A 26,531-nucleotide genomic window follows, 5' to 3' on the forward strand; every position below is an offset into this window, starting at 1 on the left:
TCCAACTTACACTCCCTACAGGGCAATCAGCAAAAGTCCGAGTGCTGCCCACACCCAGCCCTGTCACCGCAGGGCGGGACGTGTGCCCGAGGCCAACATCACACAGGCTGGCACCAGGAGCTCTCCAAAGCAGGACTGCACCAAGCAAGAGCCCACAAAGAAGACATTCACAAGCAGCTAGAAAGAGTATTTTATTTTAGCAAAGCTAAAGAAATGCTGGCTGCCACACAGAAAGTGAGCAGAACAGCACAATCAGAGCTGGTGCCAGAAGAGTCTTTCATGGATAGTTAAACCCTCTCTGCCTAGTGAGGGTTCTTCATCCATCACCAGAGGCTTTTTCAGTTTGGAAAATATTCACGTCAAGCCTGTGCTTGCAGGTAAACCTGAGGAAAAAGAGCAGTCACTGCACTTCCATTTTTTCTGGCTTGAGTGATGCAATGAAATTCTTGTACTCCTCGGGATAGAAATTCTTGTACACATTGATCTTCCTCTTAATCTGTTTGGGAGTATCCTGGTAGTAGTTCTTCTCATCCCGAGCCATTTCCTGCGACAAAGGAGAAGGTAAGTCAGAGGAGCAGCCCCAAGAGCAAACACCAAACCAGCCCACCCACAGCAGTGTGATCACTGCCTGACTCAGGCGGGGAGCTGGCCACAGTTCAAAGCATCTTTTCCCTCAAGAATCAGCTGACTGCAAAACAGGATCCAGGACAGAGAGGATTAGCAGTTCTCATGCTGCTGATGGGAAGATCCAGGAGTGAATCACTCCAGGTGCCCCTTGCTCTGGAATGTACCTTGTAGTTCTCCCCGTGGTTCTGGATCATGTATCGCACATAGTCAATGAGGTCTCGTGAGAGCGTGTTCGACTTCTTCTCAGGGAGGCTGGCCTCCAATTCCATCTCTAGGCAGAGGGCAGAGGTAGCAGAGGAGGGGAAGGAAGCAACAACACCTCAGAGGCCCCCAACCTCCCCCCAAGGTCGATTCCAGCCGCACAGCTTGGCTGCTGGTGCACGCAGGGACGTTTCCCAGCATGTTGGTGCAAGAAAATGGCCCCAGACAACAGCCCTCTGCTCGGGCTGCAGGCATCCAGGCCTGCACTGCAGCTCTTCTCCAGCTCACATAGGAGGAGCAGAGCCTTTCAGCCCAGGCTGCAGAGTGTGACTGCTCAGAGCTGCCCAGCCCACCACTGAAACACACGAGGTACTGCCTCCATGGCTTCTTGTCGCCCTGGACCCGCGCACCAGCTCATCTCGCAGTGACAAGAGCCCTCTTGAGGCTGCAGGGACAAACACTGTGGAAAAGACGTGCTCCTCCACAAGGCTGGATAAGAAATAACACCCTTCCCTACCCCCGGCACAGCACAGGATGACAAAATAGCCCACAGGGGCTTAGGAGAAGCCCAAATGCAGCACTGACCATTCACCACGTACGGCTTCCGCACTATTTTCTTTCCTGGCTGTTGTCCATCGCTTTCCACTTCCATCCCCTGAGTTATAGCAGAGAAAAGACAAATGAAGAAAAGCCCAATTGGAAGAGTGCTGTGTCCCCACACATTGTTCCCAAAACTCCAAACTGCTTCTACATGGCTGCAAGGGGCAGGAAATCCCAGCGGGCTTAAGCAGAGCCTCACTTGTGCCATTAAACTGGCTTGTGGGCGAGGCTGTCAGCTGAGAAAGGCTGTGTGAATGGAGACAAATGGCAAACAAGGTCATTCCTACTTCTTCCTTGAGCTTCTCGGGGCCACCTTTCACCTGAAAACATTGCCCTCTTACGTAGATGGGCCAGGTTGGCACTGCTGTACACAAAGAGCTCTTCTTTGTTATCAGGAGCAACTTGGCTGCAGCGTTTCCCAACCCCACCTGTCTCTGGCCAAGTCTCAGGACTGACGTTTTTTATATTTATTCTAAAGTCCATTATGTCCCCGGCGCCCTGTAGCTTGTTCCCACGCCAGGATCTTGGTGAGATAAGAGTGTAGATCACGATAAGAAACGTGTCCACCACCAGGGACTTACCCAGAGCCACCTGCCCAGTGATGCGAGGATACCTCCCCCCACAAAGGAGCGGTCCCGGCCAAACCCTTCCTTACCAGCAGCTTCTTCGAGATGGGGACAGCCTTGTTGGGATCCTCGGCCAGGCCCATCTCGGCCAGGTTCTGCGCCACCGACTTGTGCGGGTCCCAGGCATGGCGGATGTGCGAGCTGCGCAGGGACAAGCGACATCACGGCTGCGTCCCCCTCCCCACCGACACGTGCAGCGGTTCCCGGCCGCCCTGCCCCAGCCCACGCTCGCCCCCCGTGTCCCCGGCGCTCACCAGGCGATGCGGGGCGCGGCGCGGCGGCGGGCGCTGCGGTAGAGCCGCTTGCGGTTGAGGTTGTAGGAGTATTTGTGCCGCCGGCTCTTCCCCTTGGCCTTCGGCATGGCGGACACGCGCGGGCTGGCCACGAGGCTGCCGCGCGCGCCCCGGGGCACCACGGGGAGTGTAGTTCCGAGACGGCAGCGCCGCGCGGTAAGTGTGCGCGTCGGACTGCAAGCCCCGGCATACACTGCTTCGGAGGCGGGGCTACGGGAACCGGAAAGGGCCTTGCTGTCACCTTGGCCATGGCGGCCGGGCCGCCCCCGCCGCTGGAGCCTATCCCGCTGCCCACGTTCCCTGAGGAGGGATTCTCGGAGAAGTTCCTGCGCAAGACCCGCGAGAACCCCCTGGTGCCCCTCGGTGAGGGTGGGGCGGGGGGTGGCGGGACAGAGGCAGAGTGAGGGACGCGGGCCGGCGCGATGGCCGCTGGTGAGGGGCCGGTCCCTCAGCCCCGGGCCGGCTGTCCCCCGGGGAGGCGCGGCTCGGCTTTGGGCGTGCGGTGGAACCGGCCCGCAGCGCTCAGCCCGGGGGAAGGCGCGCCTCACAGCCCCCGTCCTTCCCCGCAGGCTGCCTGTGCACCGTCAGTGTCCTGGTCTACGGAATCATCTGCTTCAAGAAAGGCAACACTCGGCGCTCCCAGCTGATGATGCGGGCGCGTGTCATAGCCCAGGGCTGCACCTTCGCCGCCCTGCTGGGGGGCATGGTGGCCACGGCTATGAAATCCCGACAGTGACATCGGACAAGCGTCTACCAGCAGCCCCGGCTGGCAGGGTGGATCCTGGCTGTGGATGGAGTTTTCTGAGAGACCGTTGTGGTGTCTCGGTAGAGCCAGTTCTGGAGCACTGGGAATGGGGTGAATACACTCTGTGATTAACATGTAATTTAGGCTGTGGCTTTTTTTTTTGTTTTGTTTCCTCAAGAGCTCATCCTCCTGCAGCAATGCATGTCACTAAGGCTCACCACCCCTGTCAGACTTCTTGTTCCTGCTTGATGCTGTCACAGGCTGATAAAGTTGTGTCTTCTTGGTCGTGGTCTGAGGTGTGGTTGTAATCAGGCAGTGACCAGGGCAGAGTCCCTAGGCAGTGGGGGAGGCACTGTGGGAGGTTTGTGTGACCTGTTCAGTTGAACCTGGTGAGTAATAAAGTGAATTGCAGCAAGATCCTGACTGATACTGGATTGCAGAGCACTGAGAAGCCATAGCAGTAAACAGCGCAGGGAGAAAAAGGAGTGGGCATGGCTGTCTTGAAGCTGTGGTGATGTAAGAAGAAACAAGACATGAAACTCCCTGTGAAAACAAGCAGGGAACTCTGAAGCATTTCTGAAATGGGGTCTGGCTGTGTTCTCTGGGATGTGCTGCTGCTTCGGGTGTTCTTGCTGGGGAGTCAGCAACACCTTCTTCTCCAAAGGACCTGCACTGCCTGTGTCCTGACAAACATGGTGCCACTGTTGGCTTTGGATCATACCAGGGGGTTTGGTGGTTTGCAAGGCTTCGCTTGCCAGGGCCATAGAGCTGGGAGGACATGGGGCCACAGTCTCTGTTCATTACACTGTGGCTACAGCAGCCACAGGGGAAGGGGCACAGACACCTCTGCCTGTGCTGACACACCTCACCAAGCAGCCTGGGCTGTTCCCAGGTGTTCTGTGAGTTGGTGCCTGTGCCCTGAGTCCTTCTAAGAGTGGGCTGAGGGGTGAACCCTCTATCTGCAAACAAGCACGTGGATTGTCTTGTCCAGGGAATTGAGTTGGTGGGCTTTGGCAAGGAGAGAGGGAAGGCTCTTGCTCACCAGAGCTGATCTCTGAGTTGTGAGGGTGGGTAACAAGCCATTGCCAATGCTGAGCAGGGTGAGGTCCACCTCAGCATGGGGAGCCTGTCTTCCCTTTCTGGCTGCCTGCACCGGACATCTTTCCCAGAGGAAACTGCTTTTGGCTGCCTCACTGGCACTTCCAGCCCAGCCAGCTTGGGGCAGGGGTGTGAGGAGCAGCAGGTGGGCAGATCCATGAGCACAATCCCTTGGCAGCTGGAGAAGGGCACAGTGGACAGGGGAGCAGCTCAGCCTGTTTGGACAAGCTAGACCTTGCAGTTCCTTGGGGACAGAGACAAGCCCTGGGTCCTGCTGCCACTGCTTTGGCCCCATCCGAACACCAACCCTCCAGCCTTCCCCTCACTCCTTCCTTTTCCTGTAGGATGTTTCTCCTCCAGCCCCCATCCTTTCCACATGAGATATCATGGCTGTAGGTTCTCCTAAGCACAGCATGCATCCCTAACGCAGAAAGACGACAGTGCCCTGTAGGATTGGAGATGTTGGTTTATTGTAACAGGTAATTTGGACAGTCACAGATACCAAAGCCGAAGGGATGTGGAACAGCTGTGGGCACGTCTCCCCGAGAGCTGCCCCGGCCTGACACGGAGCACATGGCAGCTGGGGCACCCAGGGGCCCAGCTGCCTGCAGGGGCTGGAGGGACAGAGCATGGGGGTGGGGGGGGCACATTGCCCCCCCACAAGTAGCCAGGGGTGCTTCCCGCTGCTCTGCAACGCAAGGCTGAGGCAGGCAGCCAAGTCCCCACATGCCCTGCAGCACAGCAGAGCTGCCTACACATGCTGGAGCTCAGGGGGCCAGGCAGGAACTATCAGCCCTATGGGCAGGGGGCACAGTCCCAACACACAACACCGAGTGATTCCCTACACACCCATTTACCTTCCCAGCCCACTGGTGAGATCGTGTCCAAGCACCCCCCAACAGCTGCAGCAGCAGGACTGGTGACATTCTGGCCCTGGAGCCACAACTGCAGGGCAGGAGAGCTCTGCACACTTGATTTCCAGCTGAGCAGGGCTCTGCAGAGGGGCTCAAGTGAATGTTTTGTGGGCTCTGCTCTGTGTCCCCCAAAGCTGCTGCAAGCTCTTCCCAAACCCTCAACAGGCCAGACCCAGAGCACCAGCTCAAGGCTGTCCCTCTCCTGCTACCCAGGAGTTGTGCAGGTTCCCAGGACTGGTGTCATCCCTGCCAAGCAGAGGAGAAGTTCAAGCAGGGAGCAGGACTGAGGCATCTCCCCACACTGCCTTAGGTGGGCAAATCCAGGGGGCAGAGCAACTGCAGACAGATGTGCAGGTTGTTCTCAGGGCCAGGACAAGCCCCAGCACCAGAACTCTGCCCAACCCTGCTCGGGGCCCCTGGGTTAGGAAGATGGGGGTTTGACCTGCCCCACAGCAGCTGGACCTTCCTGCCTCCTTCCCTGCAACTACACAGCCTCCATCTCCCATTCTGGTAGCAAGGGAAGGAGCAGAGCAAAGCCAAGGGTCCCCCAAAGCCTGGCATCCCACATTCCCAACTGCTGGTGTTCATGGGAGAAGGACAGGAAACATCCTGCACACTCCCCCCATAGTCCCTTCCCAGTGGCCCACACCACTGTGCTGCCAGCACTGCAGGATGGATGGAGCTGCAGCAACTTTTCAGGGCACAGCCAGGCTGGGCAGAGTTCTGATGGGCCTGGGGCAGCCGCTGGCAATGCAGGCCCAAGCTGGGCACCTGTACTCACATTGCTCAGACCCTGCCAGTCTGGCAGTGCCATGCTGCAGCCATGCTCCCTGCAGGACCCAGCAGTGTGGAGACAAGCCACAGCTGTTTCTCCACCCTCCCAATCCTGCTCCAGCTCTGCTCTAAATCCCATGGGAAAGGCAGACAGCAGCCTGGGATCCCATTGGGATCCCTGCTTCAGGGCTAGGACTGAAGCCTGGACATGGGGCTGCCAGGAGAGCTGCAGGCAGGTTTATTCCCAGCACGGGGGTGAAGTGGGGAACACAGGATGGGCTATTCCCATGCTCATTTAGCCAGGCTCTCAGACATAACCTCCTGAAGAGCCTGGGCTGGGGCTATCCCACTAACTCAGCTCTGCCACCCAGTGCCGCTTCCCGGGGAAATGCCACAGTGATTTATAAATAAGTGTAAAAAGAGACCGATGCACCTTTTAAGCAAAGGAAAACCATGGGGAGAGTTATACAACCAGTGACTCGAGCACAGCCGAGGTGCAGATCAGGGAGCAGGCAGTGGGAGGCCTTTCCTGGGCCGGCCCCTGAAGCCACCTGGCGCAGTGAGCCCAGCCATGCCCGCTGTGCTCCCAGCTGTGCCAGGCACAGCTAACGGGACAGGGGCGTCTGTTTGAGGGAGATGAGCACCGAGCGCATCCGCGAGACATCCTTGCTCTGCTTGCTGCTCTTGGGGTTGAAATCACACAGCTGGGCCACCTTCTCCCACTCAGAGCCTGGGGTCTCCTCCTTGGACTCCTTCAGAAATGCTTCCTCCGAGGCCCTGCAAAGATATTGAGAGTTGTCACTGGCAGATCCCTTTCCAAGGAGACTCTTCCTCCTGTCTTAAAAACCCCCGTGTCCCTGTTTCCTGTCCCTTTACTCCAGCTGATGAGCTCAGTGTCCTCTGGGACTGAGAGAGACGCAATGCTCAAGTCTGCCTTTGGCTGCACTCACCCAAAACATCACTCATCCAGGGGTACAGCAGTATCTGCCTGCTCCCAAGACTTCACCCCCACAGAGCCATCCCCAAAAAGGCATAAGAGCCCACGGCTTTGCATCTTCAACCAGCTCCCACAGACGCATTTCTAGGAGCTCCACTCATCTCCTGAAACTCCACCATTTGGATACACTCAGCTGCATCATCCTCCCTCTGGTACCTCACCAGCCCAGTACCTCCCAGCATCCCCCCTTCCCTTGGCTGGGCAGGCAGTGCTGGAGGCGGGACCCCCAGAGCTCGCGGGGCAGGATATGGTCTGTAAGAGGCACATACACGTAGCCAATGACATCGGCGTCCGGCTGCTGGTAAAAGGCTTTGTCAGCGATCCTAGCCCCAGGCACAGAGAGAGAGAGAGTGGAGCGGAGCAACAGGCAGGCAGAGGGTTAGAAAGAGAGAACAGAGGGGGTTAGTCCTCCCAAAGAGTGACCCACACACTTCAGCACAGCAGGAGAACCTGGAGCCCAACCCTGCCCCGCTGTGAGCCCCCTGCAGGGGCAGGAGGCACCAAGATCCCAGGGTGATCCCAGTGTGGTTCCAGCCAGAGTGGCTCTGCACAGCCACCAGAGCCACTCCAAGACCTGGGGTCTCTCCCCTTGCTTGGCAAGGCTCTGTCCCTGCAGGGCTGGACCCCACTATGGGGAAAGAGGTTCTCAAACATCCCAGAAAGGCAGACAGTCCTTTTGGCCATGCTGACACCGACATACCTGTTGTTTGCTCGGTTCTTCTCCATCTGCTCATTCTGACGCAGGTTCCACTCCTCCAGGTCCTTCTTGGCCTTCTCACGCCATTCCTGCTCAGTCACCTTCGATGCCGCATCTAAGGCCCAAGTGAGACAGAGCCCATCAGCCACACTGGCACCTGCTGGGTGTGCTGAGCAGCCCCTCGGCAGGCAGGACAGCTGCAGCCCCTCAGACCTGTCCCCACCAATACTGGCCAAAAAGCAGCACTGCCCCAAGGATAGCAGATCTTTGGCACGGGCACAAGACATCTCTCTGGGATACAGCACGGTCACCAAGAAGTGAGGGACCCCTGACTGCCATGTCACAAGCACAGGGGGCTACACATGGCCTTGGGTCTCACCCAGCTCCTCCAGGCGCTTCTTCTGCTCCTCCCTCCACTTGCGGATGCTCTCGGGTTCCTGGGTCAGCCGGTCAGCCTTGGCTATGGCTGCATAGGCATCCGTGGGGCCGTTGGACTCCTGCAGCACATGAGCACCTCACCATCAGCACCAGTGCCTCCAAGAGCCCAGCCCAGCCACCCCCAAGGGCTGGCAGCAGTCAGGACTCCACACTCCCAGCACTGACAACCCACGATAGGAGGTAGGGAGGGTGACAGCTTGACACATGTGGGACAGTGTTCCCAAAGTGCTGCTCAAGCTACTCTCCCAGCCTCAGGCCCTGTCACCTAAAGCCTTCCCAGCGTTTCCCTCCTTGACTTGCTGCTCGCTGCCACCGCAGCTGTTGTATCCTCCAGGCAGCCCCACTGCACAGGGCAGACATTGGCCTTGGAACTGCTCCCCAGGGACTCCCTGGCCCTCACTGGGGCCCAGGCAGCCCAGGGACCGAGCTGCTTCCCTCATGTCTGAGCTGAAGGCCCTGCCAGGCCCAGCTCCTCCCCTAACACCTTCCACTGGCCAGATGCCCAGTCTGACACCAAGCTCAGCAATGGGATTACAGCTTTCTTCCAAGATCCTCAATCTAATTAAGTCTGTCCCATTTCTGATGCAATTATCATCCTGTAAACCAGGCATGGGCAGTGCATATGCCCCACTGCTGGGCACCAAGAGGGGTAAAGGGCTTGTGAGATGCTGGCACTGCTGACAGCAGAGTGAGGCCTCAGGCTCCCAAAGGGATCCGAGACCCAGGTGGGTCCCCTGAAAAGCCCCTGGCCATGGGGCAAGTGGTTTTCATGGGAGATCCAAACCCCATGGCAGCCCTATCCTGTCTCTAGCATCTGTCAAGAGATGCTCCTGCCTGCCCCAGAGGCCTCCAGAAGCGAGCCAGGCTGGAGAGGGGGACTTCTTGGGAAATGGACGATTTGTCACCTGCTCTTAGGGCCCAGGCATTCCTTCATGGCACAAGCCACCTGCAAACAGATGTGGGGCAGATCATGGCAGGTGGGACACATCTTCTCTTCAAAGAGAATGGAGCAGCCAGGACTCCCACGGGAGACCCAGACCTTTCCAGGAGCACCGTAGCTGTTCTGCAGCTGGATAGCAAACTCCAGTCAATGCTGGGGCAGAGCAGCAAGATTGCTGGCCCCATAGCCACCCAATCTTCCCTAGCAGCCCTGGGCCAGCAAAAGGCTGAGCTCTCACCTGAAAGACATCTCCATTGACAGTGGCTCCTCCATTCTGGAAACCTGCTCGAGAAAAAGGAAGAGAGAAGGAAAAAACACAACTATGGCAGCTGCAGGTAATCCCAGATGGGCTGGTGTTCATGAAACTACATCAGATCAACTCCTAGGAGTTTGTCTGTGCCTTTTTCAGCCCAGCACACCCATGGCACAATACTCTCCCAGTGTCCTGTCCTTGGTGGGATTCAGCAAGCACCTCTCACTCTCCCACACAAACTTCTGCAGGCATTTACATCTTTATGGTGTTTTCACTGGTGTTTAATCTTATCTGAAGATTAGGGAAACTGCTCTGGCACAAGACTGACACAGGCTGCTGCTCTGACTGTAGAAACACAACCTGACCAACCCCAACCTGCAGAGGCTGCAGGACACAGCTGATCCAAGAGCTGCCGGCCAAGTGCCAAGGCAACTCTCCGGGGACATGGCCCATGGAAACACTCCTTGTGCTCCACCAGGACAGGAGGGCATGCCTACAGGCCAAGGTCCTTGGGAGCCCACCTGGGATGAGTTGCAAGGTCAGGGTTGGTAATGAGGCACCCATCTGCCCATACAGCCCCAGAGAGCTGCACCCCTGGGTCACAGAGCCAGCCCAGGCAGGGGGCTTTCTGCTGCCAGGAGAGAAAAGGATTTGAAGGAATCACGCTCCTGAGCTTTCCCCAGTGACCACAGGGCTTCTCCTGGCCAGCCAGCTGCAGGCACAGACACAGTGCAGTTCAGGCCAGCACTGTCCCCAAAGTGCTCAGCCCCATGACTACACCCAGCCCCAGCCTGTCTAACTGCATTTATCACTGTGGCTGTCAACACCTCTCCAGGCCCAGATCTGCCTCCATGGCCCTGTGTGCAGAGCTCTGAAACCGCTGCTCCACACACAGCATGAGGAGACCCTGTGGGGCTGGGTTAGGGAAGGAGTCAGAGCCCTGTGGCAACAGTGCCCCCATGTCCATACAGAGAGCAGACGCCAAAGCCCCTGCAGACTGGAGACAAGAGAGCAGAATTAGCACATTCTACTTGCAGGGCCTGGGACCACAACGTTCCCAATGGCAATGTCTTCCATTTTGCATCCCAAAGGGTTCTCCTGTCTGTGGGGACAGTGACAAGGCTGTCATTGCTCCTCAGTGCCGCCTGGATGCCTTTTACAATGCCATAGCTAGGAGCACTGAAACATGGAGTCGGGAGTCCATCCAACCCGGGAAACCCAGTACAAGGGGGAGAAATCGCCCCATGGCTGGCACATCCCAGCTCAGGATTCACCCCACATCCTCGAGGTTCGAGAAGCCCTTCAGGCACAAGCAAAGGCCCAGACGACCCTTGCTAGGATGCCAACCTGGCCCATAGGATCACCCCGCCACCGGCCCAGGAGGGGCAGCACAGACCCCATCACCCACCGGGGATGCTGTGCATCCCCCGGGGACCCCAGCCCCGCGTGGATGAGGCCCGGAGGACCCTTCCCTGCCTTCGGGGCAGAAGGGAGCGCAGCCCTCCGTTACCCCACAAGGTCGGGAGCCCGCCCGCACCCAGCGGGAGCGCAGCCGAGCGGCCCCCGCGGGCGTGCTCACCCTGTTCCGGCGGGGCCGCCTGCCCGCCCGGGGCGGCGGCCGCCTCGCCGTCGGTCGGCCCGAAGCCCTCATCGTTCTCGATGCCCGCGATCTCGCTCTCCTGCTGGGCCAGAAAGGCGGCGGCCGGGTCCTCCTCGGCGCCAGCGCCCTCAGATGAGGAAAAGAAGCCGAAGTCGTCGGCCATGACCGGCCCGACTGCGCGGCTCGGCTGGGCTGGGCCCGACTGTGGCCGGGCGGAGCCGTCGCTGTCACTGCGGCGGCGGCCGGGGCGGCCGCGCTGACATCACGCCGGGGCGGGCCCGCGGGCGCGTCCCGCCTCCCGCCAGCCGCAGCGGGCACGGGGAGCCGGGGCTGCCCGCCTGCCTCCCCCGGGGCTCGACTGGCCGCGGTCTCGCCGCGCCGACCCCTCACGCAGGCGCTCGTAGCTGCGGGTGGGAGCGGGGACCCCTCACAGCCTCCCCCATCTTAGCGGCCGCCGCCATCTTGGGCCTGGCACACGGGCGGCCCAGCGGAACGAGGGGTGCCGGGCAGGACCCACCCGGCGGGACCGGAGGTAGCGGGCAGGACACACCCGACGGGATCGGAGGTGCCCGGGCAGGACCCACTCGGTGACCGGCAGCCCCCGCGGTGACGGGAACACAGCCAGTTCTCGGGGGTCTTCGGCTCATATCCCCCCCGCCCCCCTTGGGCTCACGGCCCACTCCCACAGCAACAGGCTGCCCGCTCATCCCCGGCCTGTTCCGGGAACACCCGAGCACGCTCGGCACACTTCGGGACTTTACACGTGCCCGCCGGGGACACCCAAGAGCTGCCACCGCTGCCGATGGGATTCGGGCATCTCCGGACAGACCCTAGAGCACTTCGGTTTTGTCCGGAATGCGGCCCGGCAGTTCCGGCGGCGGCCGATAAACAGCCATTGGCCGCGCCGCGCGGGGCTGGGGTGGAAGTGTGGGCGGGCGACGTCACTTCCGGAGAGTGACGGAGCGGCGGGTCAGAGGCGGCAGCAAAATGGCGGCGCCTGAGGAACGGGAGCTGACGGCGGAACAGACCGAGAAGCTGCTGCAGTTCCAGGTGCCACGTCCTGGGGGGCCCGTGCCGGCCGGCGGGAGCGGGGGAGGCGGTGCATGGACACGGAACGGGCTGAGCTGGGCCCGCCCCGCCGGCGCTGGGGGGTACGGGGCTCACAGAGCCGGATAGGCCCGTCCTGGAGCGGGGTGTCGAGCTGGGCATGAGGGCACGGTGAGAGGAGAGACACCTGTGGTCGCAGTCCTGGCCGGGGTGAGTGAGATTTCCGTGCCCCTAAAGCTTTGTCGGGGCGATGTTCTGTCATCGCTAATAGGGAGGCGAGGGGTGGCTGCTCAGTAAACTCCTTGCAAGAAAAACTCCTTGGTAAGTCCCGGCCATTTTAATTAGTCTGAAATTTTTCCTTGTCGTAGCTGGAGAGCCTTTCCTGGCACTGAGGGAGAGTTATCCAGTGGTTTTCTGGGGAGTATAGTCCCTGTCCCTCAGGATTGGGTAACGCCGCTGGAAACTGTAATGATCTAATCTGTGTCTGCTACACAGCACAGGCAAGGTCGCTTAACCTTTGGTTTGCGAGGCCTGGGGCTGTGTGGCAGATGAGTGATCATAAACACACTCTGAAGATGTGGTTTATTGAGGAGAAAACAGTGCTGGGCAGCTGAAATTCTTAGGGTTGCTCAGTGATGAGTAACTAAATGTGCTGAGCAATGAAAATTACCTTCAGGTATCTTGGGTTTGTTTCTGAGCTGTAGGACATCATGTGGCATCCCTTGGATTGCAGTTCTTTTACGACTACAATGATTGCTTTTAAGAGTGCTATGTCTGCTTTTGTTGCTTTACATTAATTTTTTGAAGACTGTGCATTGGAGGTGTGGTGTGATGTAACTGTAGATTTAAAGGGACTCCAGAGGCATCTGGCCCTGCCTTCCCCAGGTGAGACAGTGCAGGTGTTCATCATTCCACACACTGACTTCCCAAGCCTTCACCTGATTCACAGCCCCCTGACTTAATTACCCTGCTGAGGTGTTTTCCCATGACTGGACCCATGAGGAAACTTGCTTTACAGATGTCCCCTCTAAATCTAGTGCAAATGGAGCTGTTTGGGCAGTCAAATTAAATACAGACTAAAGGCACAGAGCAGTGTTAGCCATTGCTGTCCCTGTGCTGCCTGGTGAGTAGGTGAGGGTTTTACACATACAAATGTCCCATTCTCTTGCTGTGAGATATCCTGGTTCTTGCTCATCTGCTTGGTCTGGACAGGTAGGACCAGCTGCTCTCACTGCTGCCTCTGCTGCTGTTTTCAAACCCCTGTGGGTAGCTGTGAAGTGAAATAATCCTGTTTCCCAGTGCTGCCTGGTGTTGTCATGGACTGAGTGCTGCCAGGGAACCAGAAGGAGGGATTCATGCTTTAGTCCAGCTTCCTGTCTCTGGTTTGAGGCACAGGGAAACGCTCCTCAGGCTGTAAAGGGGAGAAACTTTTTCAGTTAGACCACTGCTGTGCAGAGCCAGATGTGAAAGCTGTGGTTCAGAAGGCTTGGATACCAGCCAGAATCCTCCCTCTTCTGTCTTCTGGGGTGTGTTGGATCAGCTTTCTCCAGGGCTAATGACAGACCCCACTGGTGATTCCTTCTCCTCTGATATGTCACATCTAGCTGAGAAGGGCTTGGGTGTGAGTCCTGCTGTATCCTCAAAAGTAAATCAGTCCACTTGGAAGAGATCTTTTTCTCAGACTCCAATAGGAAGAATGAGGTGTTTGGAGAGATTAGGTAAGTGTCATTAAAATAATTTGTACATTGCTACAAGTCAGCTTGGAAAGCCTTCAGGGATCCCTGCTGAGTTTGCAGGGAACACTTCAGTGTTTTCAAGGATAATTTCACACTTTGTGATGTGCCATCATAAGTAGGCTGTACAGCATTCCATGGTGACAGAGCATTGCACTTCCACAGAAGGTTACATCCCACTGCACTGTGAATAGAGCAGGAAAGAAGGCAGGATGACAAGGATGAGGTAAGGAATAATAGAAGGCCCTCAGTGAGTTGGAGAGCCAAAGGGAGGGAAGCACTGAGCAAGGAGTGCTATTCACCTAGCAAAAAGCTGGTTGGGGTGAAGATGCTGTTGCCCTGAAGTGTTTAACTTCTGCTGGAGAGTGCACCTTTCCAGGCAGAGGTGGATGTGCTGTCCTGGCCCGAGCTGTTGGGCACAGTTCTGTGTTAGTGCCTGCTCTGCATTAATTCCACTGATGTTTGTGTGGTGGGTTCTGTAGTGCTCATACAAACAGCTTTGCTGGCAGAATGCTGAAACCAGCAGCTTCCTTCTGGTGGGCAGGGCTGGAACAGGGCAGCTCCCTGCACCATGCTGGGGCAGGTTAGTAAAGGAAAAAAGTCAGTAGAGAGAACTGGGATAAACTTGAAATGAAAGCAACGAAGCCTCTTGCGTGCTTTCAGCCTCCCATTTACTGCCAGAGAACTGGCTAATAATGTAAGAGAATAAAAGCATCTAAATTTTTCATCTGTCAAGACCTCACTGTCCTGACATTTGGAGAGAGAAGTTTGCTGTGAACAGTTTAGGAAAGCTGTGGAGATATGATCCATTTGGGAGATGGAAGAAACAGCAGAGCAGCTTCTGTAGGATCTAGATATTGATCTGTGCCCATTACACTTGGGCTGATGTCTGATATTGTAATATGCTAATGTAATGTAATGGAGTGTTATTTGCAAGAGAGTTGGCACTTGTATAATCTCTGACTTCAGCTGGGGAAAACAGAATGCTCAAGGCTGGATATGGCTCTGATTTAGGGGAAAGAGGAAACATGAAACTCCAGGCAGCTTTCCCACTCAGTGTATCCATCAAAACCCTCAGAAAGGCATTTGCTGTAATATGCAATGAGAAACTCTTGGTTAAGGCGTTTTTCCAGTTAGAACTCAGATGTTCTTTACCCTTGGAAAGCAATTCTCTGGAATTTGGCAGCGGGTTGGGAAGCAAGAGCAGTGCCAGTTAGTCCTGTGGATTTGCATCTCCTGTGCTGTGTTTCAACATCGGAGCGTATCTGTAGAGGCAACGGTTTCGTAAGTCCAGTTTACAACCTTTGTCCACTCAGGGGTATTCCTTCTGCTTTTGAAGCATGAAATTGTACTTTCCACTACTTCAGTATTGAGAAGATTCTGAGCAGTCTCAAAGGTGAGAGATACAAATAATTACCTCCAGCAAAAGCTTCCTTATGCTTTACAATAACACTCTTGCTTTGGTGGTTGAGAAGCCACTATTGAACTTTTCTGGCATTTGTGGAATTTAATATTTTGTTTTTTGAAATATTAGCCACTATGTTGAGCTTGGATTTATTTGAAGGTTTGAGAGTGCTGGTGTAATGGGACTAATTTTAACTACTTATTTCTGTAAGAGCCATGCTCTTAAAGGCAGCTAATAAGAGATCAGAGCAGCAAGGCTTGAAGATGCTGGTTATTGTCTTAGCCCTGATGACACTAAGAATGTGCTGGTGTGCCATGTGTATAAGTTTGTGGCTGAACAAAGTTCACCAGAGATGCTGAGGCAGTGGAAATAATGTGGAGTTTCAAGTTTCTGATCTGTTTCCATGACTTGGTGAAGCAGGGGCCGTAAGAATGTCATGAGGGTGATAATGACGAGTATCAGTGTTGGCCAGCAAGAGTCGTCTGAAGTGGCAGTTGAACCGTGGTCCTGCCATTCCTTACATCGGGCGTGGGTCATTCTGAACCCTGGTGTTTCTCCAGAACATGGTGGAGCTGTGGTGTATCCAGTGGAGCACATCAGAGTAACAGCCAGCAAGGTGTTGAGTGTTAAAAGCTGCCTTTGCCACGCAGTTTTTTCTGCAGTGTTTAATTGTGAAGCCTCATTGATCAGACAAGTGGCAGGAGCGCTCGGCACTGTGCTGCTTGGAGTGGCTTTGTCACTTCTGGTTTGAGTTGAGAGCAGCTGAATTAAGATGCTAAGGAAAAAGAAATAAAAGGAAATTCATCTCCCTGGAGAGCTCGTGTAGAAGACTGAGAAGTGACTAGAGCTGCCTGTCACTGTGGTGGTGGTCAGGAGGGGTGAAGTTGGCTGGCTCTGGTGCCTTTGTGGAACTCAGGTCTTGCAAATGCTGCAGTGATTCAGTGCTCATTAAATGCTTGTTGATAGCTCTGCTGCTTTTTGACCTAAAACTGCAGAAGAATTTTGCATAATTTAAAAAGGAGAGAATGCTCTTAGTGCTCACAGATAATCCAGGCATTTAGGGACAAAGGTGTAAATGAGTTTCTGAATCTTGTAAACTTTGTAAACACCAGCAGAATTTCCAGGGTATTGAGGAGTGGTGATCAGAAGAATTTCAAGGCTCTGAAATAAACACATTGTGACTCCACTGTAAAATCAATTAATTGAGTAGATTGCAGGTGCCTTTAATGGTGTCCTTCTAAAAAGACAATGAAGTGCCTGCTGTAGGAACTCAGGTTGAAAAAATAAAGCCAGAATGCAAAACAAATTGAATAAAAAATAAATAAAAAATGAAGTCAGGATACAAACCCTAAATTTTACTCTGTGAAGCACATATTTAAAGAAAGATAGCTAAACTTAAACATTAAATGATGAAACTGAGTGATAATCAAAGGTATTCTAGCAGCAACAGCTGAGTTCACTGAGCTTTATTTCTTCTATGAAATCCAATTCTGCAGTGTTCCCTTGTGAGGCTTGCGGCAGACTTACTTTTTAATAAATATTTATACACCACTGAACAGCGACTTGAAGTGCTTTTTTTTTCTGAAGTTTTGCAGTCTCAATGCTTTAAACAGTCTGATTGGTTCTGTGCAGCAGAATGAAAATGATTTTTGCCCAGTAGATTGGAGAGAAGGTGATGATCTGGAGACTTAATGAGAAAGAAGCCAAGAAATGCTGAAAAGTTTGAACTGAGCCCAGAGATTGAATAGGGCATTTGTCCACAGTGTTTGTTACTCGGGTGGAAATGGCATGTGGAATGTATGAATGGGGGCAGGGAGGGGAATAGATGCACCATCCTTCTCCAGTAAAAAAACAATTCAGTGCATTCTTAACTGGTCAGCCTGTCAGGAGTGCGTCAAGGGCTTTTCAAGGAAGCAAGGAAAACATCTGCTCAGACCTTAAAGCAAGTGCAGTGGGGAGAGATGTTTCTGTGGCATAGTGACAGGGGTGTTCCCTCCAGCAAACGTTTGTCTCTGTTCAGGAGGCATTCATGTAGCTTCCTGTAATAACAGACACAATTGTTTGATCTCCTGTGCAGAAATTCTGATTGGCACAGGGCTAAAATACACCCAGTGGCTTTGAGGTTTGTCGGTGTGTTTGGACTGTTTTCTGTTTCAGGCCCTGTGTTGGACTGTTCCTGCTTTTTTTACTACACTGTTTACTATACTTTTTTTATTTCCCCTGTGATGCTGGGAACATCACCTTCAGTAATGCTTGGCTCATTTTGGTTTTAGTTTCTGTTTATGCTGGCAATGAGTGGAGAAACAGTCATCTTGAGTTTTCAGAAATGCTTTGTCTGTATTTTGAGTTCAAGGTGATGTTTGAGGACATTGGCCTGGCACATCTTTTCAGAGTGAAGCCCGTGGGCAGTATTGTGTTAAACCCTTGACTGTGCTGAGTGCTGTTGTAGTGACAGACCTTGGGCACACTGGGAGTTGGCTGGTGCTGGAAGGGTGCAAAGGCCTGTTTGAGGCCTCCTGTGTGTTTATGGGTCACTCTGTTCTTAAACTCGGAGCAGGGCACTTAAAAAATGAGCATTGTGATAATGTGCTGTGGTAACTCCCATCTGTGCTCGTGCATTGTTAAGAGCAGTCAAAATGCAGCCCTTCCTGGTGCTCATCTGCTTTTATTCTCCTTCTTTAGGACTTGACTGGCATAGAGTCCATGGACCAATGTCGCCACACACTGGAGCAGCACAACTGGAACATAGAGGTACCACTGAAAATGCTTGTAGCAGTTTCCAAGAACCTGGATTAAATGCAGCCCTCTGTGGGAGGTGGGGGGCCTACCAGTAAGATTAATCTGTCCCCCCCTGGATTTACCCAAGTAGCTCTTTAGAGCTGTATCTCCACACCTCTGGTTTCATCCAAACACAGCAGAGTCATTATGGCTCTGAACAATCCCTTGGCTGGCACACCATGTTGCCTCCCATGGAGTCTGTGTGCTGGCTGCCATGGAGAAGGCTTTCCACATGGAAAAGAGCACTGGTGGCTGCTGTTTGTCAGGAGTTGTGCTCATCCAGTGCCCTGGGGCTGTGGACAAGTAATACCCACTGTCACTGTCCAAAGTACAAAAACCATAAGATGCCTGAAACCTCCCTTTGCTCTTCCTTATGTCAAAGGCAGCTGTGCAGGACCGACTGAACGAGCAAGAGGGTGTCCCAAGTGTCTTTAATCCTCCTCCACTGCGGCCGTTGCAGGTCAATACAGCTGACCACAGGATCTACAGCTACGTTGTCTCAAGGCCACAGCCAAGGGCAAGTTATCTTACAGTGGATTTTGTCCTGCTTCTTGGCTGACTCTATGAATATAGAACTTGCAAGCAGGGAAAGAAATTGTTTCTTTGCATGCTGTTATCTCCTTTCTAAATATTTTATCTTATGAAAACAAAATGTAGAGCTATTCATTCAGTTTCTGTTACTGCTGTGGAGATTTTCTCCATGCTGTCATTCACAGTATGAGGACTTTTTTTTTTTTGTCATAGACTGTCTTGCTGTGGTGTAGTAAAGCCTTTTGATCAGTTGAATTGGAACAAAGGACTGTCCCCTCCATGTGGCAGTGATAATGTTTTTCGAGCCCCCCTTAAATGTGTATTAACTAGAATACAGTATCAATTACTTTCATTAATGTTCTACAAACAAATTTGCACAAGCACCTGCAAGATTTGATGCTGTTAGTCTTTTTGTATAGTTAAGAAAATTAATTCTGTATTTGTAATTGCAGGGGCTGTTAGGATGGGGTTACTACTTCATAATGCTTCCATTCCGATTTACCTATTACACGTTACTTGATATATTTAGGTAAGTCCTTGTTTGTGCTGACTCACTTATTGACTGCATCAGGGAACACACTAGCTCGGATTTGTCTGGATCTCTGTCACTTAGATCTTTAAGCCTCATGGCAGATTTTCCATTTGTTTGCTTAACTGGCATTATCTGTAGCCTTGTAAAGTTCCTGTGCTGTTTAGTAAGAAATAAATCTTGTTGCAGAGAAAAAGAGCACTTGCAGCTCTGTAAATGAAGTGTTTAATTGGATCTCTAACTCCACTCAGCTTTACAGTCTTGAGTGCCACACAAAGGGGTTGCAAAGCAGTGTCCAGCTGTTTGGTATTCTTGGACAAACATCAGAATCGTGTCCCATTGGGGTGGGCCACAGGTTAACCTGCCCCTAATTCCTGGATGTTATTTGGCAAAACCCAAACTGTAACCACTCTGCTTTATTCCCTTTGGTGTCTATTGACTCTTCTCCCTTTACTGCCCCAAAGCACTAATTCTCCTTGTCTCCTTTACAGCACTGAGAGAGGGAAAAGGGAAGGGTAGTGGTGGTAGATAGTCAGCAGTCCTGCCATCTGCCCTGGTTTGGCAGTTTTCCCTGTTGTATTACATTTTTTCCCCATTAAAGACATTTCCAAAGTTCAGTGTATCTTCTGTGCATCAGTAGAACTAAACAGCACGGATATCTGCCTTGCAGTGAAGTTTTTTCAGCTTCAGAGGAATGACAGTTTCATAGGACTCGTAGTGTAATGTTCTCTTTCTGCAGCTCTCTGTACATTGAAATTGTTAGTTCTGGATTAGCAGAAATGCAGTTTTCAAAGTTATCTGGCCAAAACTGTGTGGCTTTTAACAGCCCATCTTTGACTAAATTCTTCAAACCTCCTGCTGTTGGTGTGGCTTATGCTTGATGCTTCAGAGAAGGCTGAAACTGTTTAATCACACAGAATTCAGATCCTTACTGATCCCTGGCATGAGATGAATCTTCATTGGGGGTTGGTTCTGTAGCAGTGGTATCGGTTTGGAGCGGATATCAGTTTAGGTCCAGATTATAAATGTTCAAGGGTCTCAGCTATGACTTTTTTCCTCTTTATGAATCCCAGTGACTATCTGTAGAAAAGAAAACCTGTGCCTCAAGAAGTCAGCGAGCTGAATTTCCAGTGTCCTCTGCTTCCTTCCTAGGTTTGCTCTGCGTTTTATACGCCCTGATCCTCGTAGTCGGGTCACCGACCCAGTGGGTGACATTATTTCGTTTATTCATATGTTTGAGGAAAAATATGGGAGGATACACCCTGTCTTCTACCAGGGAACTTACAGCCAGGTCAGTGTCATGTGTTGGTGCCTAGGTCCTGGGGAGTGGTGATTTTGACACGTGGTATCAGGGCCTACGTGGCAAAATCGCTTTTCATCTACAAGCCCAGCATTTATCCCCAAACTCTCTTAACAGGGTAATGGAGAGCTAGTGAACAAGTGTATTGGGAAACCAGTGTCTGCCAGGCTTGATGATTTGCCAAGCCTGCAAAGTTGGAAAGCAAAGCTACTCTGGCTGTTCCTCAACCGTCTGTGTGACTCTGTAGCCAACAGCTTTTCTTTGTAGTCCTGCCTTTGTTTTTATAAACTGGTGTGCTGTGCCAGAGTCTGTCCTTCTGTTCACCAAATTGGGATTAACTGCCTGGGCTTGTATCACAATGCAACTTCACAACAGTTCAGGGCCTCAAAATTGAGAGGGAACCCCTAAGAAATTATGGGAGGTGAGTGTTCCATATATCAAATCTGAGGCGGCTCTCTGTAGAAGAGGAATATCCCCATGGACACTGCCTCTTGCACAGCTTCTCTCAGCCTGGCCAAGGGAAGGGTCTCCTGCAGAGCATCCCATCAGAGAGTTGGATCAGCACTGCTTCCCAAGTGCCTGGGGAAAAAGTGTCAGTGCCTGTCTCTTCCACACTGCACAGTGATGGAGCTCACCGCCTCTGCAGCTCTTTCAGGCTCCTCTGTCATTCCTGGAATCCAGACTCAAGTAATTGTGGAATGGTTAGGCTACCAAAACTCAGTGCCAGTAAAACAGGGAGCATATTGTGCACTTATCCTGTGGTCTTATTAAAAACGCTCTTGGGTGGGTGGAATCCAGACACTATAGATGTGCAAAGGGAGGGATTCTTTTCTTTGTTGTCTGGTTTTTGGGGGGCCTGTAGCATTATTTCTTACCTGTTTTAATAGAGTTTTCATTTGGTGTGATCTGAAGATTGTGTCCTGTGCAGGCTCAGGGGAAAGCTCAGCCTTGGCCACTGTGAGTCCAAGGGCTGAAGGAGGTTCTTCACTGCTAGCTGAGTCTGGTGAGGCAGCTGAGGTGTCAGCCCATGTCATTGCCTACGCAGTTTCACTCTGAGTTCAGTGTTCCCCAAAGCCACATCCTGAGAGGATATGAGAGAACACCACTGTAGCCCTCTTAAATAAAGGCTGATTTAGAAAGTCTGACAGGTTCATCCTCCGCTGCTGCTTCACTAAAACCACTCTAGTGGCAGAGTAATGGCCAGGGTCACACAAGCCTTGTGGGTGCTGCATTCCCCTTGCCCAGAGACCAAGTAACTTTACCTCCTCTGCTCTTATGCCAAGGCACTGAACGATGCCAAGCGGGAGCTGCGCTTCCTGTTGGTTTATCTTCATGGAGATGACCACCAAGACACAGATGAGTTCTGCCGGTAGGTAGGAGAATTTCCCAAATAGTTGTCTTTGCACTTGAAATGCAGCTTCCCTCACATGGTTTCTTCTCATCCCCCAGCAATACACTGTGTGCACCTGAGGTCATCACCCTCATCAACACTAGAATGCTCTTCTGGGCTTGCTCAACCAATAAACCAGAGGGATACAGAGGTGAGTATGTCCCTCCTGGGCTTTACCTGTCCCCTCCTGTCTCTGGAACAAGCCAGATTCTGTTTGACAAATTTACACATGTGAAACACTCTCTTGTCTACTTGCACAAAATACAACAGATTTCAGTATTGCATGGGGAAATATATGTGTTGGTTTCCTGGGAGATCTCAAAAGGTTTGGATGCCAAGGAAATACATTCTGATCTTCACCTCCACCATTCTGTGTGTTCCTGGGCAGTTGTAGTTCTGTGCTCATTGCCGTGGGCATTTAGTCTGCTTTCAGTGCCTTGGCAATGGGACTTCGTGGCTGTGGTGGGGATAAACTGAGTGGAGAAACAAGTATCCAACTAGATCTGTCCTTAACACTGGCTCCGGTGACGCCTGGGGCCAGGAATGACTTGTTAGGTGCATTCTTTCCCTTTCTGAGACAGTCACCCTAATCCACACCCAATCTCTGTGTCTGCTCCTCAAAAGCCCACAGTGTTTGAGAGCTGTTGATACCTGGCCAGACAGCAGTTTGTTAAGGATTTGCTGCAAGTGGAGCCTTTTCCCAAAGTTCTGTTCATAGCTCCTGTGTTGTTTCCACCATTTCTGTTTCATGGTCAGGAAAATGCTACATTTGGGTCACTCTTGGCTCCATAGTTCTGCTCCCAGTTATCAACAACTTGAGAGAACAGCTCTCTGAGGAGACAGTCTTTGACTTATTCCTATTTCATTGCTGCAGTGCTTTGGAGTCACAGCCTGGGGAGCAGAGCTGGAAGGGATCATGGTCTTCCATTTAATCCCTGAGCTGCTCGGATTTTGTTTGGGGGGCTCCACTGGTAACAAAGGCTCCAAGTTGCATGATGTACCATGTGTTTTAAGGAGGGGATCAACAGCCATATATGAACAGTAACTTAAGCACATCATCTGTTCCATTCCCTGCTTCAGACAGAGCCTGCCTCCAGCAAAGCCAACCTAAATTTGTTCAGAAATGTTCCATGTGGACATACTGCCATCTCCCCCATGACAGTTTCTTCCTGAGTCCAACTATCTCCAATCACCTGAGCAAGTGTTTCCATGTGCTTGTCCTGTGTTTCTCTTCCTGCAGTTTAAACCCATGGCTTTGTCTCATTTTTGAATGGACATTCAGAGCCATTTACTTCCTTCCTGCTTGAGTTAAAAGAGCCTTTTTTGGTTACTTGAAAGCTTGGGTTTTTTCCCCATCAGTCTTTGTGCTCCCAAAGCCATTTCCTCCCTTTGCTAACTTAACAGGGTTTAATTTTCAAAATGGAGCCTGAGGCCATTTTTGCCTTGGAAGAGAGAATGTCTGGGGCAGGTGCTTTCCTTGGCCTTTAGTGATGGGAAGCATTTGTGCTGTACCCTTGGTGGCCCATGTGGGTGGGGTGGTGACGTTTGTGCCTGTTGCAGTGTCCCAGGCCCTGCGGGAGAACACGTACCCGTTCCTGGCCGTGATCATGCTCAAGGACCGCAGGATGACCGTGGTTGGGCGGCTGGAAGGCCTCATCCAGGCTGATGACCTCATCAATCAGCTGATGTTCATCATGGATGCCAACCAGACATACCTGGTGTCTGAGCGCCTGGAAAGGTAGGGTGGGACCAGAGCTCCAGTAACAAAACCGTGTTGAGGCAGGCTCTGCTCTGTCCCCTTCCTCCCTCCAGACACCGTGTGCAGGCACATAGCTCAGCACCTCTGGTTCTGTGACACAGCCCATGGGCTCTCCTCTTACCAGGGGGATCATCAGTCCGTAAATTCAGGCCATCTTATAGCCAGCGAGCCAGATGTGTTGCACACACAGTCCCACCACTGAAAGGTGGGTGTGAGTACTCTGTTCTCTGCAATTGCAGCACACCTTTGGCATGCTGGAGCTTTGCAGGGAAAGCTTGGACAACAGCCAGTAGGATCCAAGTGGCAGCAAAGGCATTGCAGGCAGGAGAGCTGATGTCCACAGCCAGCTGGTGACTGTGTGCTGCTGCCTGGGCTGGCTGTGCTGAGCTCTGGCTGCTTTTCTGGTGGGGCCTCACAAGTCCCTGGTCACTCTTAAGGATGCACAGGTTGCATCCAAAACTGGATCCTACCATTTAACTTTCTGTCTATCCCTCCTCTGCCCCACACTCTGTGTGAGGACCCAGTAACACGTTCCAGTTTATGAAATGTGCAAGGAATTACCTGAAGGAGATGAAACAAGGAAGAGTCTCAAATATGAGGCAGGAATCTTGGGCACTGTTCTTGTGCTGTCTGTCAGCTCTGTCAGGCTGCAGGAGTTCAGAAGCCTTTTAAGTTCAGTTCTACCCACCCTTGCAAAGCAGTTTGATTGTGAGGGACTGTGGGGACCTGGCTTGGCCTTTTGGGAGCTTGTGGTAGCCCAGGCTTTACCTGCTGTGTGCTTCTATGAGTTGGAGGCTGTCCCTGCACCCTTGGGTCTGCCCTCAGCCTGCCATCCCCTCACTTTAGGGCCTCTTAGCCCTGACCACTTCCCACTCGTGTCTGCAGGGAAGAGAGGAACCAAACCCAAGTCCTGAGGCAGCAGCAGGACGAGGCATATCTGGCATCCTTGCGTGCAGACCAGGAAAAGGAGCGCAAGAAGAAGGAGGAAAGGGAGAGGAAGAAGAAGAAGGAGGAGGAAGTGCAGCAGCAAAAACTGGCAGAGGAGAGGCGGCGACAGGTGAGAGCAGAGGGGTTGCAGGAGGGGCTGCAGTGTCCTGGCCTGCAGTAGGAATTGTGAGTGCACAGCCATTGCTCCTGCTCCCTCCTTGCCTTGCAGACCCTGCAGGAGGAGAAGGAGCGGAAGTCGGAATGCCTTCCTCCAGAACCGCATCCCGACGACCCAGAGAGCGTCAAGATCATTTTCAAGCTGCCTAACGATTCCAGAGTGGAGCGGCGATTCCACTTCACACAGTCCCTGACGGTGAGCTTGGGGCAGAGCTGAGGGACCTTCCAGAGCAGAGGGGTGAAGAGACTTGCAGGTGGCTCAGCAAACCTTTTTTCCCCCTTGGACTTGCCAAATGGTGACCTTTGCTGAGAGCCTTGGCAGGCAGAGCTGCTCCTTGGTAAGGAGAGTGCTGTGGAAGAGGAGAGAAAATGGAAGAAGCTTTCTTTGCCTCCTGAAAAGCTGGAAGGTGTCTCTGCCCATGACAGGGCAGGGTGGGACTATATAATCTTTAAAGTCCCTTCCAACCCATAACATTCTATAATTATATAGAATATATATATATTCTATTGTAATTCCACTGCTCCCTATGAAATAAAGGTGTAGGAGGAGTCAGAAAGTGTCTGTTCTCCTCAGTGCTCTGTGCCAAGCCCGGGTTCATGTGTTCCAAGGAAATGGCTGTCTTGAGTCTACATTGCAGTGATGGTGCAAATTTGGGAGCCTTCCCCGCATCAGGGATTTGCTCTGGCTGTGTCACTGCTCCCCCAGCTGGCAGTTATTTCTGTGCTTCTTTCCCAGGTGATCCACGACTTCCTGTTCTCCTTGAAAGAAAGCCCTGAGAAGTTCCAGATTGAGGCCAACTTCCCTCGCCGTGTCCTGCCCTGCCTCCCTACAGAGGAGTGGCCCAACCCCCCCACGCTGCAGGAGGCCGGACTCAGCCACACGGAAGTCCTCTTTGTGCAGGACCTCACGGACGATTGACACTTCTTTTTGGTTTTGTTTTTGTTTTGTTGTTTCGTTTGTTTTTTTGTTTTTTTTTTTTCCAGAAGACACAAAACGGAAAGAGAAATTCATATTATTATTATAATACAATATTTTTTTTAAAAGACTGCGTACAAACGAGGGATCAGAGACCACATGGCCTGTGCCAGCTGTGCTGCGTGTGTGCGCTGGCGAGAGGACGCGTGCACACGGCCATCCCCTGCACCGGGGGGGCACGCAGGGGGAGCTGGTGTTGCCCCTCTGCCCTCCCTGGGGAGGAACAGGAATGGCAGCTCTTGGTAATTATTGCTTTTATTGATGACAATAATAATAAAACCCCAGCAACCCAACATCTCGTGAAGATTTGATACTCTGCTGCTCCTGAGAGGCACAAGACCGAGCACTGGAACGTGCTGGGATTGGGGTGGGGGGAAAGGGCTGGACAGACTCTCTTCAGCTTCCCTCTGTGTATAAATACTGTTCTTTTAATATTTCTCTTGCTTTGTAATGACCAAAGGAGATTGGGGTTGACTATAGTATTAACTTTTTGATAAAGAGCTGGTTCGATTCTTACCCATGTGGGGCCTTGCCCAGGGTTCTTAGCCTGCGTAGTGTAATAAACTCTGCCTCTAGCATGTCTGTGCTGATGCTTTCTGCCCATGCCCCAGGGAGGGAGTGAGCTGCTGTGACTTGGGGCTCCCAGAAGTGTGGGTGCACTCAGCTTCTGGTCTCCCACTGGTGCATTTGTGCCAGTGGAGCTGTTGCGTGAGAGGAGGGCGTGCCCAGCACAGGGGATGGCAGTGCTGGGGCTGCTGCTGTGCCACCTCCTGTGGCATCAGCTCTGGGCTCAGGGAGAGAGGGAGCTGATGAGGCTGGGTCAGCCCTCGTGGAGCAGGTGGAGAAGGGAGGTGAGGGTAAGGCTGGTCCCTGCCAGAGGCTGGCCCAAGGCTGTGGAGCTGTGCCATCAGCTGCCCAAAGGCAGCGCTAGGAGCCTGTTCCTGCAGTGACCTGGTCTGGAGCCAAGAATGGTTGGGGGTGGAAGGAATCTCAGAGCACATCTCACTCCACCCTCCTGCCATGGGCAGGAACACAGGGATAGCCTCTTCCCTGGCCCAGGGAATGCTGGAGGGTTGGGATGGAGGAGAGGTGGAAGGTGTCCCACTGCTGTGGCTGGAGCCACCCAGGGCGCTCTGCTGTCCCAGGATAGCAGCCAGGAGGACTTTCCCATCTCTG

General features: G+C 52.9%; 4 protein-coding genes across 6 annotated transcripts; 2 read left to right on the forward strand and 2 right to left on the reverse strand.

The window, feature by feature from the left end:
• Positions 1-178: 178 nt before the first annotated feature.
• Positions 179-2,457, reverse strand: NOP16 (NOP16 nucleolar protein). Its single transcript, XM_053957018.1, has 5 exons — positions 2,309-2,457; positions 2,084-2,195; positions 1,414-1,483; positions 792-898; positions 179-544 (listed from the first exon to the last, which is right to left on the reverse strand). The coding sequence occupies exons 1-5, from the start codon at positions 2,413-2,415 to the stop codon at positions 401-403; spliced, it is 540 nt and encodes a 179-aa protein (XP_053812993.1). The 5' UTR covers positions 2,416-2,457; the 3' UTR covers positions 179-400.
• Positions 2,458-2,545: 88 nt separating this feature from the next.
• Positions 2,546-3,377, forward strand: HIGD2A (HIG1 hypoxia inducible domain family member 2A). Its single transcript, XM_053957020.1, has 2 exons — positions 2,546-2,710; positions 2,917-3,377. Exons 1-2 carry the CDS (start codon positions 2,596-2,598, stop codon positions 3,081-3,083), a joined length of 282 nt encoding a protein of 93 aa, XP_053812995.1. The 5' UTR covers positions 2,546-2,595; the 3' UTR covers positions 3,084-3,377.
• Positions 3,378-4,638: 1,261 nt separating this feature from the next.
• Positions 4,639-11,046, reverse strand: CLTB (clathrin light chain B). Of its 2 annotated transcripts, XM_053957023.1 has the most exons (6): positions 10,783-11,046; positions 9,189-9,232; positions 7,952-8,069; positions 7,576-7,687; positions 7,145-7,198; positions 4,639-6,655 (listed from the first exon to the last, which is right to left on the reverse strand). In XM_053957023.1, the coding sequence occupies exons 1-6, from the start codon at positions 10,964-10,966 to the stop codon at positions 6,484-6,486; spliced, it is 684 nt and encodes a 227-aa protein (XP_053812998.1). In that variant the 5' UTR covers positions 10,967-11,046; the 3' UTR covers positions 4,639-6,483. The 2 variants fall into 2 exon arrangements, with proteins under 2 accessions (XP_053812998.1, XP_053812999.1); XM_053957024.1 differs by lacking the exon at positions 7,145-7,198.
• A 99-nt stretch (positions 11,047-11,145) lies between these two features.
• FAF2 (Fas associated factor family member 2) lies at positions 11,146-25,933 on the forward strand. 2 transcript variants are annotated; one of them, XM_053957021.1, is made up of 11 exons: positions 11,146-11,853; positions 17,671-17,739; positions 18,149-18,283; positions 18,750-18,826; positions 19,979-20,117; positions 21,410-21,495; positions 21,576-21,667; positions 23,077-23,254; positions 24,161-24,332; positions 24,432-24,575; positions 25,116-25,933. In XM_053957021.1, the coding sequence occupies exons 1-11, from the start codon at positions 11,791-11,793 to the stop codon at positions 25,296-25,298; spliced, it is 1,338 nt and encodes a 445-aa protein (XP_053812996.1). In that variant the 5' UTR covers positions 11,146-11,790; the 3' UTR covers positions 25,299-25,933. The 2 variants fall into 2 exon arrangements, with proteins under 2 accessions (XP_053812996.1, XP_053812997.1); XM_053957022.1 differs by lacking the exon at positions 11,146-11,853 and adding an exon at positions 14,431-14,979.
• Positions 25,934-26,531: the final 598 nt, after the last annotated feature.

The sequence above is a fragment of the Vidua chalybeata genome, chromosome 15, assembly GCF_026979565.1.
Source record: "Vidua chalybeata isolate OUT-0048 chromosome 15, bVidCha1 merged haplotype, whole genome shotgun sequence".
NCBI lineage: Eukaryota > Metazoa > Chordata > Aves > Passeriformes > Viduidae > Vidua > Vidua chalybeata.